Genomic DNA, 17,278 nt, shown 5'->3' with positions numbered 1-17,278 from the left:
TTGAAACGGAAGAAGTAGTTTCTTGATTATATAAAATTCATTTATTTAATTAAAGACAAAACACCACTTTTTAATTTGAAATAAAATGGAAAGACAATGCATAAAATGTTTTTTAACTTGGTTTTGACTAACATCTATGCCTTTTGATTTTGAATAAACATAAATAAATATTTTAACTTGTATAATATTAAACAAGTAAACACACATATTTTATGTGATATAATACACATAAAATTTCATGTAGCCTTACTAATTCATGTAGGAGCGTTTATATATCAAGCATATAACCTGCAATATTCAAATGTGTATTTATTCAAGTTTTAAATAGTTAGAATTTCTCATGTGCATTGGCAAAGTTAAATATCATATTTACCAACTAAAATCAAATAAATATCATATTTATTACTTCGTTCACTTTTGAAAAATCAATTTGACTAATTTTCAAAGTTAAATTAGATTATTAATTTGATATTTTAAACAAAATATTTAGATATTAAAAAATTATACAAAAATTATTATAAATTGCAATTTTTTTACGAAAACTATGACAATTAAAAGTGGACGGAGTATATATATTAGGTCATTTTTCTAATATCCTTCGCCCACACACCCACATAGGCCGCTGAAGAAGATGAGGAGAATTTCTCTGCGAAATGGCAATGGCAATGGTATTCCCTTTATCTCTTTCTTTGCTGATTCAGCAATTACTGTAAGAACTTGTTCTTCATGCCATTGCAGTAATGAATCTATTCCAGTAAAGGATAAAATTGGTGTAAATAGTAGCAATTTAGATGATGCTGTTACTCTCTTCCTTCAAATGGTTAGAATGAAGCCTCTTCCTTCAGTTGTCGATTTCTCTAAATTGTTTAAGACTATGATAAGTATGAAACATTACTCTGCTGCCCTTTCTCTTTTTCGACAAATGCTGAAATTGGGCATCCCAATTAGTGATTTCATCTTAAATATCATGATTAATAGTTATTGCCTGATGTATCGTGTTGATTGTGCATTTTCGGTGTTACCCATTTACTTGAAGAAAGGCATTCCATTTGATGTTGTCACCTTTAACACCTTACTAAGGGGACTCTTTAGTGAAAATAAGGTCAAAGATGCTGTTAGAATTAGTTCAAAAAATTGGTGAGAGAGGATATCTGTGAACCCAATGACTTCATGTATGCAACTGTAATGAATGGGCTCAGCAAAAGCGGTCATACTCAAAAAACATTAGGTTTGCTCCGGTTAATGGAACAAGGTAACACTGAGCCCGACATATACATCTACAACATTGTTATAGATGCTCTTTGCAAAGATGGAAACTTAGATGCTGCTATCAACATTCTGAACGAGATGAAGCAGAAAGACATTCATCCAGACATATTAACGTATAATTCATTCATTAATGGTTTGTGTAAGCTCGGTCAGTGGGAAAAGGTTAAAACTTGGTTCTCTGAGATGGTGAACCTTAATATTTATCCAGATGTGCGCATCTTCAATATACTAATAGATGGACTATGCAAAGAAGGAAAAGTTGAAGATGCCGAGGAAGTAATGAAACACATGGTCAGAAAAGGTGTAGAGCCTGATATAATCACATACAATGCGATAATGGATGGATATTGTTTGCGTGGTCAAGTCGATAGAGCGAGGAGAATTTTCAATATCATGATTGATAAGGGCATTGAGCCTAACATTATTAGCTATAACATACTAATAAATGGGTACTGTATGAAAAAGGAAGTGAATGATGCTATGCAATTGTTTTGTGAAATTTCTCAAAAGGGATCAAAACCTAATGTCGTTACCTACAATACTATCTTGCAAGGTCTTTTTAAAGTTGGAAGAATAGGCCATGCAAAACAATTCTTTGCTGAGATGCTATCTGCAGGGTTCATACCTGATTTTTACACTCATGGCATTGTGCTCAATGGTTATTTTAAGTATGGACTTGTTGAAGAAGCTTTGTCGCTCTTTAATAAGCTGGAAGGAAAGAGAGAAAATACTGATATTGAACTTTACAATGTTGTCATTGGTGGCTTGGGCAATAATGGTAAACTCAATGAAGCTCGTGCTATTTTTGAGAAGCTTTCTTTAATTGGATTGCTTCCGAATGCGAGAACATACAATATAATGATACATGGATTATGTCTTGAAGGGTTGTTAGATGAAGCTAATGATATGCTAAGAAAAATGGAGGAGAATGGTTATATGCCAAATATCTTCACTTACAATGTCCTTGTGCGGGGATTTCTCAGGTGTAGCAAAATTACTGAAATGACAACTTTTATGAAGGAAATGACGGGTAGGGGTTTCTCATTTGATGCAACTACAACTGGGTTATTGGTAAACGTTCTAAGGGAGAGTCCGTCCGTCCTTGACATGATACTAGAGCTTCACTCAAAAATTATGAAGTGAATATTTCTTTCGCCTGATTTATTCGGCTACACTATCATTGTGATACAATTTCCTTTTAGCACTGCAAAAGAAATGCTTTCTAATGCAGTTGTGGAAGCAGATAAGCCAATTAGAACATCGCTTGGGATTTGCAGGCAGGCTTATTGAAAAGGTAAACCACTTCCTATATTTTTACTGGGTCAAACAATGGGTTATAACCCAACCTCTCCCCTCTTTCTAAACAAATCACAGTTTTGGCAATTAACGTAATACATTGATTAACATTTGCTGTAGAAAGCAAAACAACTTCTCATTACCTTATTTCACTATTTTTATTTCTATAATTGATATTTCAGGAAAGTATTCAAATATTAAAATGCATAAGTATTGAATGTAATACTTCTTTCTGGTAACTTCATTAAGTCGAAAGTATCATTCCACTCCGGGGAGATTAGAAATCTGTCTATTCTAGAGGCTTGCAGAGAGTCTTCACCCCTGAACCAAGAGAAGTTTTCCCTTAGTAAAGATAAATCAATAATTCCCAGATTAAGAATGAATTCACTGAAGTTGTTCATTGCGCTGGATCTTCTACTACCGTTGTTTTTTTTCACTCTTGTATCTGTAAACATTAAAGTCATCTCCAACTACCCACCAATCATTCCATAAATCCCTTACTGCTGCAAGTTCATAGGACAATAGCTCTCTTTCTGGATTGTTGTGAGGTCCGCAGACACCTATGAAACCCCATCTGAACTCCTCTTGTACTCTCCATCAAACATGAAATGGTGTAACTGCCCCAATGAATTTCTCTTGACTGTCCATTGTTTTTTTCCCCAAAGTATTAGAATGCCACCACTTTTGCCATTGGATTTCAGCTCACCCCATGCAACCCATCTGTTGCCCCATAATTGATAAATCCAGCTTGGTGACCATTCCTCAACCTTATTTTCTTGTAATATACTTGAGTTTTGATAGAATTTCTATCCAAATAGGAAATCATAATAATATCCCTTGCTTGTTTGGGTTGGATTACATTTTTACCCACCGCGGATTACACGATCTGTCCCGATTGTTTGATGGATCATTTTGGGTTCAACCCGCTGAGTCAACTCAACTAGTAGGTCATGACCCAACTCGTAGCTACTAGAAACATCGGGTGAGTTGGGTTCATTTTACCACCCCCAGGCTAATAAAGTGAGTAAGCACAAGGCGTTAAAGGTGTTTCTTAGGGAGAAAATTTAGCATGTAAGCTATTATTGAGCATAGAGTAACGGAACAGCATGATGTCAGAATTATAAAGAAGGTTGCTGGACTGGGATGGTGTAATAACTCTGGTAATAGAGGAAGAATATGTATCATCTGGGGTAGGGATGGAACCGGGACGGGGCGGATTTTGCCCTATGTGGGGCCGGGAGGGTTTGGCTTTATGAGGTTGTGGGGCGGATTATATGGTTCCTCTGTTCAGGGTGAAGAAGGCCTTTTAAATTCATTAACAGTTTGGCTGAATACAAGGAGTTCTTGAAGATAGTTGAACTTACCTAGAGTATACTTGTACAATGCAGAGGCGTGTCCAGGATTTCAAGAGGATGTGTGCACTATTATGAAATGGTGGATCTATGGTATAAATTTGACCAGTTTGATGTTTAAGTAGTTTTTTAAAAATATAACACTACTGTAAATGATCTGCGGAGGGGAGCATGGGTTCACGTGAACCCAGGAACCTTCCTAGATACACCCCCGTGTACAAGGTCACTCTATGCACATGACCTGGTGGAAGCTTAAGAATATCAAGAATGAATTGAAGAAGCTAAATTCAGGAGTTTTCTGATGTTGATAGGAAAATCATTGTTGTCAGGAAGAAGCTATTGGGATCTGCTGCTAATGCGCTACCTGATATTGATCCAAGGGTGATGTCAGAAAGATTTACTCTTAATAGAAGTCAACAACTAGCTCTAATTACTCCAATCACTAGAGAGGAAGTGCACTTGGCTATGAAAGACATTAACATTACCAGTTTAAAAGAAAAAATCATGGCTATCAAAGGCATAGATGATAACAAGTGTGATGGGCTGAATGCATTTTTTTCCTCAAATCGTTGATGCATTCTTATTGCTAATTAAATGATTCCTTTTCCATTTTTATAGACATCAATTCAAACTGTGTTACTGAGATTGTAGTTGATCAAAAATGAAAGCTACAACTTCCGTATATTTCTAAATTTGATATTCTTTATAGAATATTAGTGTTCTGTAGTACTTTCCCCTTCTTTTATCCATTAAATACACTTTTATATGTTAAAGAATTACTTTCAATACTTGTGTAATCAAAAAAGTAATTTTAGAGTTGGGAAAAGATACAGACTTGGAAAACTCATTCTAAGTAGAGCTGTAAAAGGAGAATATCTGAAATGTGGATGGAAGCAGAGAAGCTAGAAGAAGTATCCTTACAACACATTCCCGCTGAAGTTCAAATTGGCAAGTGCCACGGTCCAAATAAATAAATAAATTTAAAATCCAAAGATTATGTGTGGAAAGTGTTAATCTTGTGAAAGAAGCTATCTATTCATCGGGGATACTTGAGCTTTCTTGAAATTTGTCTTTCTATATATTATCTGCCAACACAAACGCGTCTAATATTGTTGGGCCTATTTTGAACTTTCTAGTCCTACTAGTTATTAGAATAAATGGTTGTTTGCTTTAACAATAAGGTGTGGTTGGGGGTTGTAGGGTTTGAGTTTAAATTTAGAGTTGAGTCTGATGTATTCTTTGGTAATTTTTTTCCCTTTCCCTTTTTCATCCCATGAACAAAAGCAAAATACCAGCTTACCCTTTTTTTTTTTTCTGGATATTTTCAGTTCTCTCTATATGCTTTTGAGTGAAGGTCTAAAGGAATTACTCCCGTTGTTTCAATTTGTTTGTTTGGTTAAGAAGACTTTTGAATCTTGTGGTCTTAAACTAAAGATATTTTGTATGTACCAAAATGCCTTTTAATCTTGTGGTCTTAAACATGCCCGATAGAAGGTTAGAATTAAAGAGTTGCTAATAAGCGAAAGAAACATTTTTGAAATTGATTAAAAAGGAAAGTAAGGCAAACAAATTGAAACAAAGGTAGTATATAATATTCTCTGTTGTGGGATATCTTCCACTATTTATGCCGCGCCAATATAGTAGTACTTCTTTCTGCATATGATTCTCTGTATCTATAGTTTGATCTTTATTTCTTGAAAAATATCAACTCCCTTCTTCCCAGGCAAGTGCTGGAAGTTGTTGCAGGCACTAAAGGTATCACTGAAATTGACCAACTGAGAAATACAATGTACTACAATACGTGCAGGTGATTATAACGTCTCCTCTTTTTCACATCTCTATTCTTGTACTATAAGAAAGTAGATGGTTTTCTTATACAGAAGGACATGCTAAACAATTGGAAAATGAGGGTTAATTTTCAATTCCTAAGACAAAACTTGGATGCCTTTCAAGGATTTCCCATTCTTCTTACTTTTGGGGCCAAGTAATGATTTCCTAAATTCATGGGGAGAGAGCCTGGCAGTTTTCTGCTTGCAGTTCCATATCTAAGCAATTTCTTTTACATAATGTTCTTGAGTCAAAAAAGTATTGGGGTGAGGTGAAATGGAAACGGTATTCCCTTTATCTCTTCTAATTCTGCTCCGGCAATTACAGTAAGAAGTTTTCCTTCATGCCATTACAGTAATCAATCCATTTCAGTAATTGGTGTTGTAAATGGTAGCAATTTAGATGATGCTGTTACTCTCTTCCATCAAATGGTTAGAATGAAGCCTCTTCCTTCTGTTGTCGACTTCTCTAAATTATTTAAGATAATGATAAGTATGAAACATTACTCTACTGTCCTTTCTCTTTTTCAAGAAATGCAGAAATTGGGTATCCCAATTGATGGGTTCATTTTGACTATCATTCTGGTGATTTATCTATCTTTTTTTTGTTTCCATGAACCAACTTAATTGCCAATGATCTTTGTTACCTTTGCTAAATAGGCTGCTCAACCTCTAGAAATTACTCCTTCCTTGAAAGTGACTTATCCATTTTCTTCATCATATCTTGAAGAAACTTTTCTGCTTTCTCCAAATCAGTATGCATCTGATATTTCTTCAACGACAATGATATTTCACACTTCAAATCTATCTTTCTATTTTTCTAACACATGCATGTCACTTGTTAGATAAACGCGTCAGGCACATTCCGATAATTGTCATTGATCAGGCCGGGATGGTTATGGTGCTCATCGGAGATGTTATATATGATGTTGCAAGTGAGAGCATAGGTATGAGCTGAACGTTTGAATGCTTATGCATACTTATTCGTGTGTGGCCAATTTTGTATACCATATTATATAAGCCAAAATTTATGATAGTATTTACATGATGGATCTCATACAACTTCAAGACTCAAGTTTATGATTATGACATCATGCAACCAATGCTATAACTAATTTCTACCCCAAAATTCCGCGCGTCTTAATTTTACTGGATATGAAGTTTAAAATCATAGAAATTTTATTTTAATCTTGTAAACATAAAAATGTGTAATGTGTCAAAATATTCTTTTGAGTTTTATAGTTTTAAATATGACGTAAGCGATGTTGAATTATTATATTGACAAATGTGATAAATGAGAGAAAAATTGGCAAGTTAATGATAGAAACTCAAGTACAAAAAAACAGTGATACAAGAGACATCATAAATGTGAGGAGTTTTTGGCTAAAAACATCCCTCAAATATACTCTAAATTTAAATGGCATCCCTCTACTACCATAGTGACCAAAAAACATCCCTTAACTATCCTAAAAATGGTTTGATTCACCCTTTCATTTTTTTTTTCTTGATAGAAACTAACGGTTAAATTCATTTCCTTTTATGTAAATGAAGCTAGAATTAACTATGGATAAACATGTGACATTTTTCACATATTAAAGTTGCAATTTCTTCTCATGAATATGATGAAAAATACGTAATAAAATATTAATAAAAAGTTCACATAATTAGAATCTTAAGAAGTGAAAAGCGTCACATAAATTGGAACAAAAAAAGTATTTTTTTATGTAATATCTAAATATGTTACATTTATATTTTTTAAAATACAGCCACTAGTGTTTATCAAATTTACACAAAAAATAAAATAAAATAGACTACCTTCATACTTCAAATTTCCTCATTTGTCTAGGAAATAAAGAGAAAATTATACATTTCTTTTTCTTATAATATTCTGTTGCTTATCTGATCAGCAATTTATATAGGGCAAAAGATAGTTTACTCGAAATATTTTACTAATTTTTTACGGGAACATCGTGGCTGTTACTGTGAAGTTGAGGATAAAAATCTCTCTTCCTAGCTCATTCAGTTTAGTTAGGATTGTCTATTACTAATTATAAGCTAAGAGAAGAATGGGAGCAAACAAAATGAGAGATTTCTGGGTTGATCAATCATTAGTTTTTTAACAAAAACTAATTGAAGGATGAATCTTGTCATTTTTAAGATAATTGAAGGATGTTTTTCGTTTATTGTGGTAGTGCAAGGATGTGGTTTAAACATAGAGTATAGTTAAGGAATGTTTTTTTGGCCAAAACTCTAAATGTGAGTATTTTGATACAATAGCTGAGCAAAATAGTTGACTAGGGAAGAATATGAGCTAAAACTCTACGAAGTTACCTTAAGCTTGAATTTAAAATTTTGGATTTCTAAAATTAGAATTTATTTTAAATGGATTTTGTTGGAATAGATTGGGTGTCATGCTCCAAGTCTACATCTTGGACGTGTGGCACTCGAAATTACGGTTGGTCCCAAGCGAATTCTTAATTTGGTATGTTCTAAGACTTGCTACTATAATAATGTGAAAGTTGTGAATATTAGAAATGGAATGACTATGTCTAATGAAGCCTCTAAAACAACTGAATAAGTTTATTGAGACAATATCTTGAGATGCTTGAACTAAATATTTGAATTGAACTTGAGTTTGTTGAATCATAACTGAAGTACTCTGAATGCAAGGAGAACTTAAGTTTGTGAATTTTGATTCCAAATCCGTCTAAATTATCTCTATTTTTTTATTAAATTTGGTATGTCACCTCATCTATATTCCAAATTTCCAATAATGCCCATTTTTAGAAAAATATCTCCTTTTTTTCTCTAGGTTCTTTTAGTATTGTATATGATTTGTTGTATGATTTTGTAAAGAAAGAATAACTTGTAAGACAAGAGAAAAGCTCTCTCCACTCTCTAGGAAAATAAGATAGAAATGAGTATTTCCATTGAAAAGCTACCCCAGCCACCAAAACCCCCCGCTGAAGTTATGGAAATTGATACAAAACATACTACAGACAATTCACCTACAACAATCTCTTTCAAAGAGGCACTTAGTTCTCCAGTCCCACATAATAAGCAACTCGGGAAAATCAACCCAATTACCTTCCCTGAAACCCAGTCATGCACAAACAATATTGGGGAAACAGAGTATCCACAATACACTGAGAACACTATGGATTACACGAAATACACTGACAAAGATGGTATTCGTTTATCTGAAGAGGATAAAATTAGAATATACAAACCATGGGCATACTTAGTTATAATTAAGTTATTGGGAAAAAGAATCACACATCATTATCTAAGAAACCAACTAATAGCTACATGGAAAACCACAGAGGAAATTTTTCTAATCGACCTGGGCTACGATTACTATACGGTCAAATTCCTTAAGGAAGAAAATATGAACAAGGCTTTGCAAAGTGGTCCATCGTTCATAAACGGATACTACCTCTCCGTTAAAAGATGACAACCGAATTTCGTGGCTTCCGAAGCAATGGAAATTTGCACCTCAATATGGTTAAGATTACCCGGGCTACCAACAGAATACTATGACCACAAAATACTGGCCAAGATTGGGAACATACTAGGTAAACTAGTAAAAACCGATGTGTGTACCTCGTCAACACTTAGAGGAAGATACGCAATAATATGTATAGAGGTACCAGTGGAAAATCCAGTCGAAACCCATATACTTAAAGCAGAATATTATATATGAGGGAGAAGGAATACTCTGCCTCAAATGTGGGAGAATAGGTCACACGCAACTGTCGTGCGGGTTTGCAAAAAGGAAAGGACAAAATGAAGTAAAAACACAAGATGAGGCATCGAACAAAATCACGACGTCGAGAATTGAGGTAGATAACAGGACATCGGAGGTCCAAGAAGAGCAGTGGCAAATAGTCACCTTTAAAAGAACGCCAGCGCAACATAGTGGAGCTAACAGGCCCAACACCAAGGAGAGGAAAGCGGACAATAGTCAAAAAAACCATTCGAAAGCGGGCATCCCAGTCAAATTATTTGACGCCAAGACAGGTAAGTACCTTGAATCCCAACTTTTTAAATACAAGAGTAAATTAGCATCTGACTCCTCGGTCACTAAGCTAGAAGAAAAGAGTAGCAACAACAACATTATTCAATCACCTCTAGCAAGTAAACAGAGTACTTCTATGACTGGAAATGATCATGAATGCAACAATCACAAAGATGAAGGTGACGACGTTATGAATGACGTCATAATTAATGAATTTGCAAATTCTAATCCTAAAGACACTAAGGCGGCAAGTAAAAGTAGGGTCCCAAACTTGACCCCTACGCACAAAAAGCCTACACTAACCCCTAATTACCCCCTACCCCCCGCATTTAATGAACTATACCCCTAGAGAAACCCCAACCACATATAGCGAAAACGTGAACGAGAAGCCTTTCCACCTCAAATCCTACACATCAACCACATCGACAGATCAAATGATCTTCGAACACGTGGATAAATTTGGAAACGTTCACTCAAACAGTTGTGCTCCAACTGGATTACCCAAAACCGAGGAGGATAAAAAAGATATCACTAGGGGTAAGCTATCGACTGTAGGAGCCAAAAAGGTGTTAGCAAATACTTTAAACAATACAGATATTCCTAGTACTACCATAAAAACTTTAAACACCTCTATATTAACTACCTCAATTAGTAATAACTCCACACCTTTAAATATAGTGAATATTCCGATAGACCCCATAACTCCTGAATTACCTTTTCCTAAGTATAATGCCCAGACTTCCCTTCAACTCCCAAACGAGACGCCAATCTTCCATACGCCAAACACTCCAAACTCACTTCCAAACCAGATTCCAAACTATGAACAACAACGAACAAGAGGATTACCCCAATGCCAACCTGAACCACCCATTGAACAATACCCCAATATATGCAACCCCAACGCCGTCTCCAAATGTAGTGCCGATGTCGTGGTTGGAGTTGAGTCTACATGGCCATGCCCTTTTCTTCAATGTGGTAATCGAAGGGAGGGAAATAGCCATAGTAGTCCAGAACCCAACCTTCCTTGCCCAAGTGGTGGGGGAAGGCATGAGGGTTGCAATTGAGACATACAACACAAGTGTATGGATAGCGTCTGTCTACCAGAATCCCCAGAACCTACTACACTACCAGTACCCTATGAACCTGGTCTTTCATATCCCGACTTGGGAGACACCAATACCTCAAACTATGAATCAATACCCGGCAGAAATGTCTTTCCTACCACAAATGATCCCAATATCGGGCATGACTCCATTGTTCAACCCTATGCACCTATATCAACAGGGGGGCCCTCCACCAGTGTTAGTACCAACAGGATCAATGGAAAGCTCCACTCAGGATCCCAACAATGTAGCATCAGCATCACATGTACCAACCCCTACCTCAATACCTCCATTAGCACAGATGCAATATCAGAACTCGGAAGAGATGGAAGAAGTCATAGGTTTAATGAGAGAAACAAGAACGGAAATATCAGTGCTAAAAGAGATAAAAATAATGGTATTCAAATAAAGATTCGAAAAGAAACTAATATTAATATGTCACCCGAATATCTTAAAAAGCTCATTGGATATAAGACCTCCAATAAACTCACACCTAGGGAACTATGTGTTAGTCATGAATCCTCTAATGAGAGCACCGGAAGAACCGATGGAATCCAGGAGTAACATGCCATTACTGGTGCCACCCAACTTGAACGGATCCATGAATATAATAATATGGAACTGTAGGGGTGCAAATGGGCCAGACTTTAGGAGGAACTTTCGATCACTCCTAGACTGACATAAACCACTGTTAGTGGCCCTCTTAGAAAGTAAAATGGAAAACCACAAAACACTCCTAGAGGACTTTCCATTTACAAGAATGATCGAGGTCCCCGCAATCGGGAACTCTGGAGGCATCGTTGTACTTTGGGATGATGCAACCTTGGAACTGGATGAAATAGCCACCACTACTCAAGAGGTGTATGCAATAATAAAGGTAAATACTATGAATATTTTTTTGGTTATTTAGTGTTGTTTATGCAAGTAATTTTAGATATATGCGTAAAGTACTATGGGAAAATATGCGAAATATAAAACATAATTTCAAAGGAGGATGGCTTATAGGAGGAGATTTTAATGAACTGCTACTAGATTCGGAAAAAAAAAGAGGGAGCCCACTCAACCCTTCAAGAGTAAGGGACTTCCAAGACACCATAAATTGTTGCGAACTAATCGATATGGGGTTCAAGGGTAGTCGTTTCACTTGGATGAACAAGAGATTCAAAACAAAGACATCCCTCATCTATGAAAGACTGGACAGGATCTTAGTAACGAGCGAATGACTATTAAGCTACCCAAACGCTCATGTCCAACACCTTCCCAGAACACATTCCGATCACTGCCCTTTACTTATATCACTAGAAAAACATTTCAATAATACTAAACCCAAGCCTTTCAGGTTAGAAACAATATGGACCTCACACCCAGAGTTTACCAACATAGTGAACCTAGCTTGGTTTAATAAAGAAAATCTATTAGAGGCTATAACTTGTTTTGAAACTGAATCCACAAAGTGGAAGAGGATTACATTTGGAGACACTTTCTATAAAAATAAAAGACTTCTAAAACGCCTACAAGGAATACAAACCTCCCCGAACTATCCTGGCAATACCTTCTTAGTAAACTTAGAACATGATCTAATAAAGTACTACAATTACCTATTAAAAAGAGAAGAGGAATACTGGGAACTAAGGTCAAGGATTAACTGGTTAAACGAGGGAGATGCAAACATGAAGTTTTTTCATACAACAACCCTAAATCGTAGAAGAAGAAATAAAATTCTAGCACTACAAAAGGAAGATGGCACCTGGCTATATGACCAACAAAACATTGTAGATTACACAACCTCCTATTTTGGGAAACTATTTTCAACGGGACATAGCTTTTCTAATAGGAATTACACTACTAACGTTAGGGATACAATACAGACTGATCTTAGCTACATGAGCAAGAGTCCAAATGAGAGAGAGATTAGAGAGTCTATTTATTCCTTCAAACCGTACAAGGCCTCTGGACTGGATGTGATCCACCCTTTCTTTTACCAAAAATATTGGGACATAGTAGGACCCTCAATAGCAAAATTTTGTACTAAAGTGTGGGAAGAAGAACGTATTGATCCAAAAATAAATACACAAATGTATGCATGCTTGATACCGAAATGTAACAATGCTACAAGTCTAAAAAACTTTCGACATATAAGCCTATGTAATACTTATAAGATAGTAACTAAAATCATAGTAAATAGAATCAAACCAATTCTAAACCAAATCATAGGCCCTTGCCAATCTAGCTTCCTAAAGAATAGGCAAGCAAGTGATAATGTTATTATAGTCCAGGAAATCATAAACCATTTTGGGAAAATGAAGGAGAAACAAGGTAAATATGATAATGAAAATAGACCTAGAAAAGGCCTTCGATAAACTAGAATGGTCTTTTATTAAATATACTCTGCATTATTTTAAGTTCCTCGAACGTCTAATCAATATCATTATGTCTTGTGTCACATCTAGTAGAACATCAATTTTAGTTAACGGTTCTAGAACAGAATACTTTGAACCGTCAAGAGGAATTAGACAGGGGGACCCGATGTCACTTTACATCTTTATACTATGTATGGAAGTACTTTCAAGGATGATAGATAGGAAAGTAGGTCAAAAGGAATGGAAACCAGTACGGATCGCAGGAAAAGGACCGACTCTGTCCCACCTATTTTTTGCGGATGACCTTGTCCTTACTGGGAAAGCGGACACCTGTCACTCCATTAAAGATGCACTGTCCAAATTCTGCAAATATAGTGGACAGAGCATTAATTTAAAGAAATCAAAAATCTTGTTCTCTAGGAACTGCAAAACGCACACTATCCAGGGAATAACCGATACTATGGGTATCCCTAAAAGTAAAAGCTTTCGGAAATACCTGGGGTTTCCCATCTTCCATAAGAGACCTACAAAACAAGACTTTCAATTTATTATAGATAATATGCAAACAAAGCTTGCAAGCTGGAAAACAAAGTGGTTAAATATAGCTGGACGAACCACCCTAGCTAAATCCTCCCTAAACAACGTCCCAACTTATGTAATGCAGATCCTTAAACTACCAAGTAGCATCTCCAACAGGGTGGATCAAATCCAAAGAAACTTCATTTGGAGAACCACAAATACAAAAAATAATTGCACCTTGTCCGGTGGGACCAAATTACAATGGGGAAAATATAGGAGGACTAGGACTACAGAAATGTGCAATAAAAAACGTGGCACTTCATGCTAAAATGGCGTGGAGAATCTTTAAGGAACCAACTACACTCTGGGCCCAAACTATGCTATACATTTACACTGGAAAAACGGGGCTTAGAAATGGCACCGAACATAGAAAACATAGCAGCCAAATATGGAGGAATGTTAAGCTATGATGGAACGAATGCAAAGAAAACATTACTTGGATACTAGGGAATGGCAAATTAACTAGTTTTTGGTTAGATCCCTGGATACCAAACACTCCAGCACTCAGAACACTGATAAGTGGACCCCTACCACACAAAGAAGAAAATAGAATGGTTAGTAGCATTCTAAAGGAAGGACAATGGAAAATGGAAGAAATACCTTATCAAATACCATCCAATATCATAGATAGGATAAAATTAATCCACATTCCTAACATACCAAATCCTTTGGATAAGGCTTCTTGGTCCTTAGACCCAAAAGGACACTTTAGTACCTCTTCTGCATATCATCATATTAAAAAGAAATACAACAAAAAAGAGGTTCACCAAAAGGACTTCGCCTGGATATGGAAACTAACATGCCCAAACAAAATAAAGTTTTTTCTTTGGACTTGCAATTATGGAAGATTGCCAACAAGCAAATATCTACATTCCATAGGTATCAACATCAGCCCACTATGCACTATATGTGGCTTAATGGAAACTGATAAACACATACTCCTGGAATGCACCAAAGCCATGCAATTCTGGGAGAAAATAGGACTCCTAAAACCTATCAAAAATATTTTAGATATGAGGGAGCAAAATTGGCTCCAAACTATCAAGAACATAGGGATCTCTAATTTTACATGGGATTTCCATTATCCTTTCTACATGTGGAATATTTGGCTAACTAGAAACCACAACTACCACAACAAGAAGAGTATTGATATCCCAACGAAAATGCCAATGGATAAAGCATTGGAATATTATTACCTGGGATGTAATAAAATAGGAAAGAAAGGAGAAAACAAGGAGATCAAAAGGAAATGGATACCCCCGAGATAGGACTAAAACTCAACATCGATGGCTCATTTGATTACGTAACAAAAAGTGGAGGAACAGGGGGAGTTTTAAGGGACAGTTTGGGTAATTGGGTAGCAGGCTTCACAGCTAAGATAAATGTCAATGGCGCAATACACGTTTTGAAGAAGATAGAAGAAGATAAGAAGGGGATTCCTTTTGTTGTAAATAAACTAACAATTCTATGTCGGATAAATGTATTACTACTAATATAGATATAGATGTAGGTTGCAGTACTACTTTTGGCCACCTGGCTTGTATGGATGCATAACTAATATAAATAATACTTCTCTTTTCAACCAAAAAAAAGTATATGATTTGTAAATAGGAAAAATAATCAAGGGTGACGAAGTAGTTTCAAAATTGAGAAAAAGTGACATGAGTCTTATTTATTGACTCCAAAAACAGTGACTGGCAAAATTAGGGCATATCGTTGGTAATGGGGGGAATCGTTGCGGTGTGCAATTCTCTCTCATTCAGGTGAAGATGAGAAGAATTTATGGCAGTGCTAATAAATCCATTTGTAAACATGGGGTAAGCATCAATTTTAATAATGTTGTTACTCTTTTTCATCAAATGGTTAGAATGAAGCCTCTTCCTTCTCTTGTCGACTTCTCTAAATTGTTTAACAATATGATAAGTATGAAGCATTTACTCGACTGATGTTTCTCTTTTTCGCGAAATGCAGATATTGGGTATTCCAATTGATGGGTTCATCTTAACTAGTGTGATTAATAGTTATTGCCTGATGGATCATGCTCATTTTGGATTTTCGGTGTTACCTATTTACTTGAAGAATGGCATTCCATTTAATATTGTTACCTTTAACACCCTATTAAGAGGAATCTTTGCTGAAAATAAGGTTAAAGATGTTGTTCAATTGTTCAAAAAATTGGTGAGAGACAAGATTTGTGATCCCGATGAATTCATGTATGCAACCGTCATGAATGGACTCAGTAAAAGGGGTCATACTAAAAAAACTTTAAGTATGCTTCGGTTAATGGGACAAGGGAGCACTAAGCCCAACATATATATCTACAACATCGTTATAGATTCCCTTTGCAAAGATAGAAACTTAGATGGTGCTATCAACCTTTTGAATGAGATGAAGTAGAAAGGCATTCCTCTCGACATAGTCACATATGGTTCATTAATTGATGGTTTGTGTAAGCTTGGTCTGTGGGAAAAGGTTAAGACTTTGTTCTCTGAGATGGTGAACCTTAACATTTATCCAGATGTGTGCACCTTCACCACAATGATAGATGGACTATGCAAAGAAGGAAAAATCAAAGATGCCGAGGAAATAATGAAACACATGGTTGAAAAAGGTGTAGAGCCTAATACAATCACATACAGTGCGATAATGTCGGTCCATATGAGATAGTAAGAAGGGTTGGTAAAGTAGCCTATGAGTTGGGGTTGCCCAAGGAGATGGAATTAGTTCATCCGGTATTCCATGTATCGATGTTGAGGAAATGTGTTGGTGATCCTAACGCTATTGTACCTCTTGAGGTTGTGGGTGTTGTAGAAGATAATTTGACGTATGAAGAAGTCTCGGTTCAGATCTTAGATAGACAGGTTAAAAGGTTGAGGAACAAAGAAGTGGCGTCCGTTAAGGTGCTTTGGAGAAATCAACAAGTGGAGAGTGCTACTTGGGAGGCCGAAGCGGACATGCAAAGACGTTATCCTTATCTATTCAACTCCACTCAAGCCTAAGGTATTAAATCAAGTCCTTCGTACTCCATCGAGTCTTACATTTCAGCCTCTGAATCATTAATGTGCATACATGTTTAAATTGATGAGTTATGGATGCTTTACACTAAGTTTTGAAATCTTGAAGTGATGTTTAAATAAAAAAATTTGCATTCATGTTGGGGCTGATATGTTCTTACTAAGTCTTGCCTTGTACGTCTCTTCCACATTCGGGGACGAATGTTCCCAAGGGGGAGATATTGAAACGACCCCAAAAATGCCCGAAAATGTGCTTCGGAAACACCTATAATTGTAATTTCCATATATCTCAAAATCCGTTTCGTTTTTCGAAAATCCGACTTCATATTCTTGTTTAGGGGGTCAAATTGAGTGGGAAATGGGTCCAACCCAAATTTTAGAGCAACCGTATCAAAATCCGAAATTTCCAAGTGAAGCCTTTTCGAGGGTCTACTTTGGAGTGTCATATCTCCTAGAACACA

General features: G+C 36.0%; 2 protein-coding genes across 2 annotated transcripts in view; both read left to right on the top strand.

The window, feature by feature from the left end:
* The first annotated feature begins 631 nt into the window (after nucleotides 1-631).
* LOC102597388 (putative pentatricopeptide repeat-containing protein At1g12700, mitochondrial) lies at nucleotides 632-6,858 on the top strand. The gene is given in 4 exon segments (XM_015307165.1): nucleotides 632-1,123; nucleotides 1,126-2,563; nucleotides 5,641-5,724; nucleotides 6,589-6,858. Coding segments are annotated over 2 exon segments (1,779 nt in total). The 3' UTR covers nucleotides 2,413-2,563; nucleotides 5,641-5,724; nucleotides 6,589-6,858.
* Nucleotides 6,859-7,546: 688 nt separating this feature from the next.
* Nucleotides 7,547-17,278, top strand: part of LOC102597059 (pentatricopeptide repeat-containing protein At1g64100-like) — a 30,439-nt gene continuing 20,707 nt past the window's right edge. The window contains 2 exon segments of the mRNA XM_015307164.1: nucleotides 7,547-11,741; nucleotides 15,775-16,469. Of these exon segments, the coding sequence (XP_015162650.1) occupies nucleotides 11,580-11,741; nucleotides 15,775-16,469 (857 nt within the window). The 5' untranslated portion in view covers nucleotides 7,547-11,579.

This window comes from Solanum tuberosum, unplaced genomic scaffold (assembly GCF_000226075.1).
Source record: "Solanum tuberosum cultivar DM 1-3 516 R44 unplaced genomic scaffold, SolTub_3.0 scf00052, whole genome shotgun sequence".
Taxonomy (NCBI): Eukaryota; Viridiplantae; Streptophyta; class Magnoliopsida; order Solanales; family Solanaceae; genus Solanum; species Solanum tuberosum.
The sequence above is the reverse complement of the archived record's forward strand: the minus strand, read 5'-3'. Positions and strand labels throughout refer to the sequence as shown.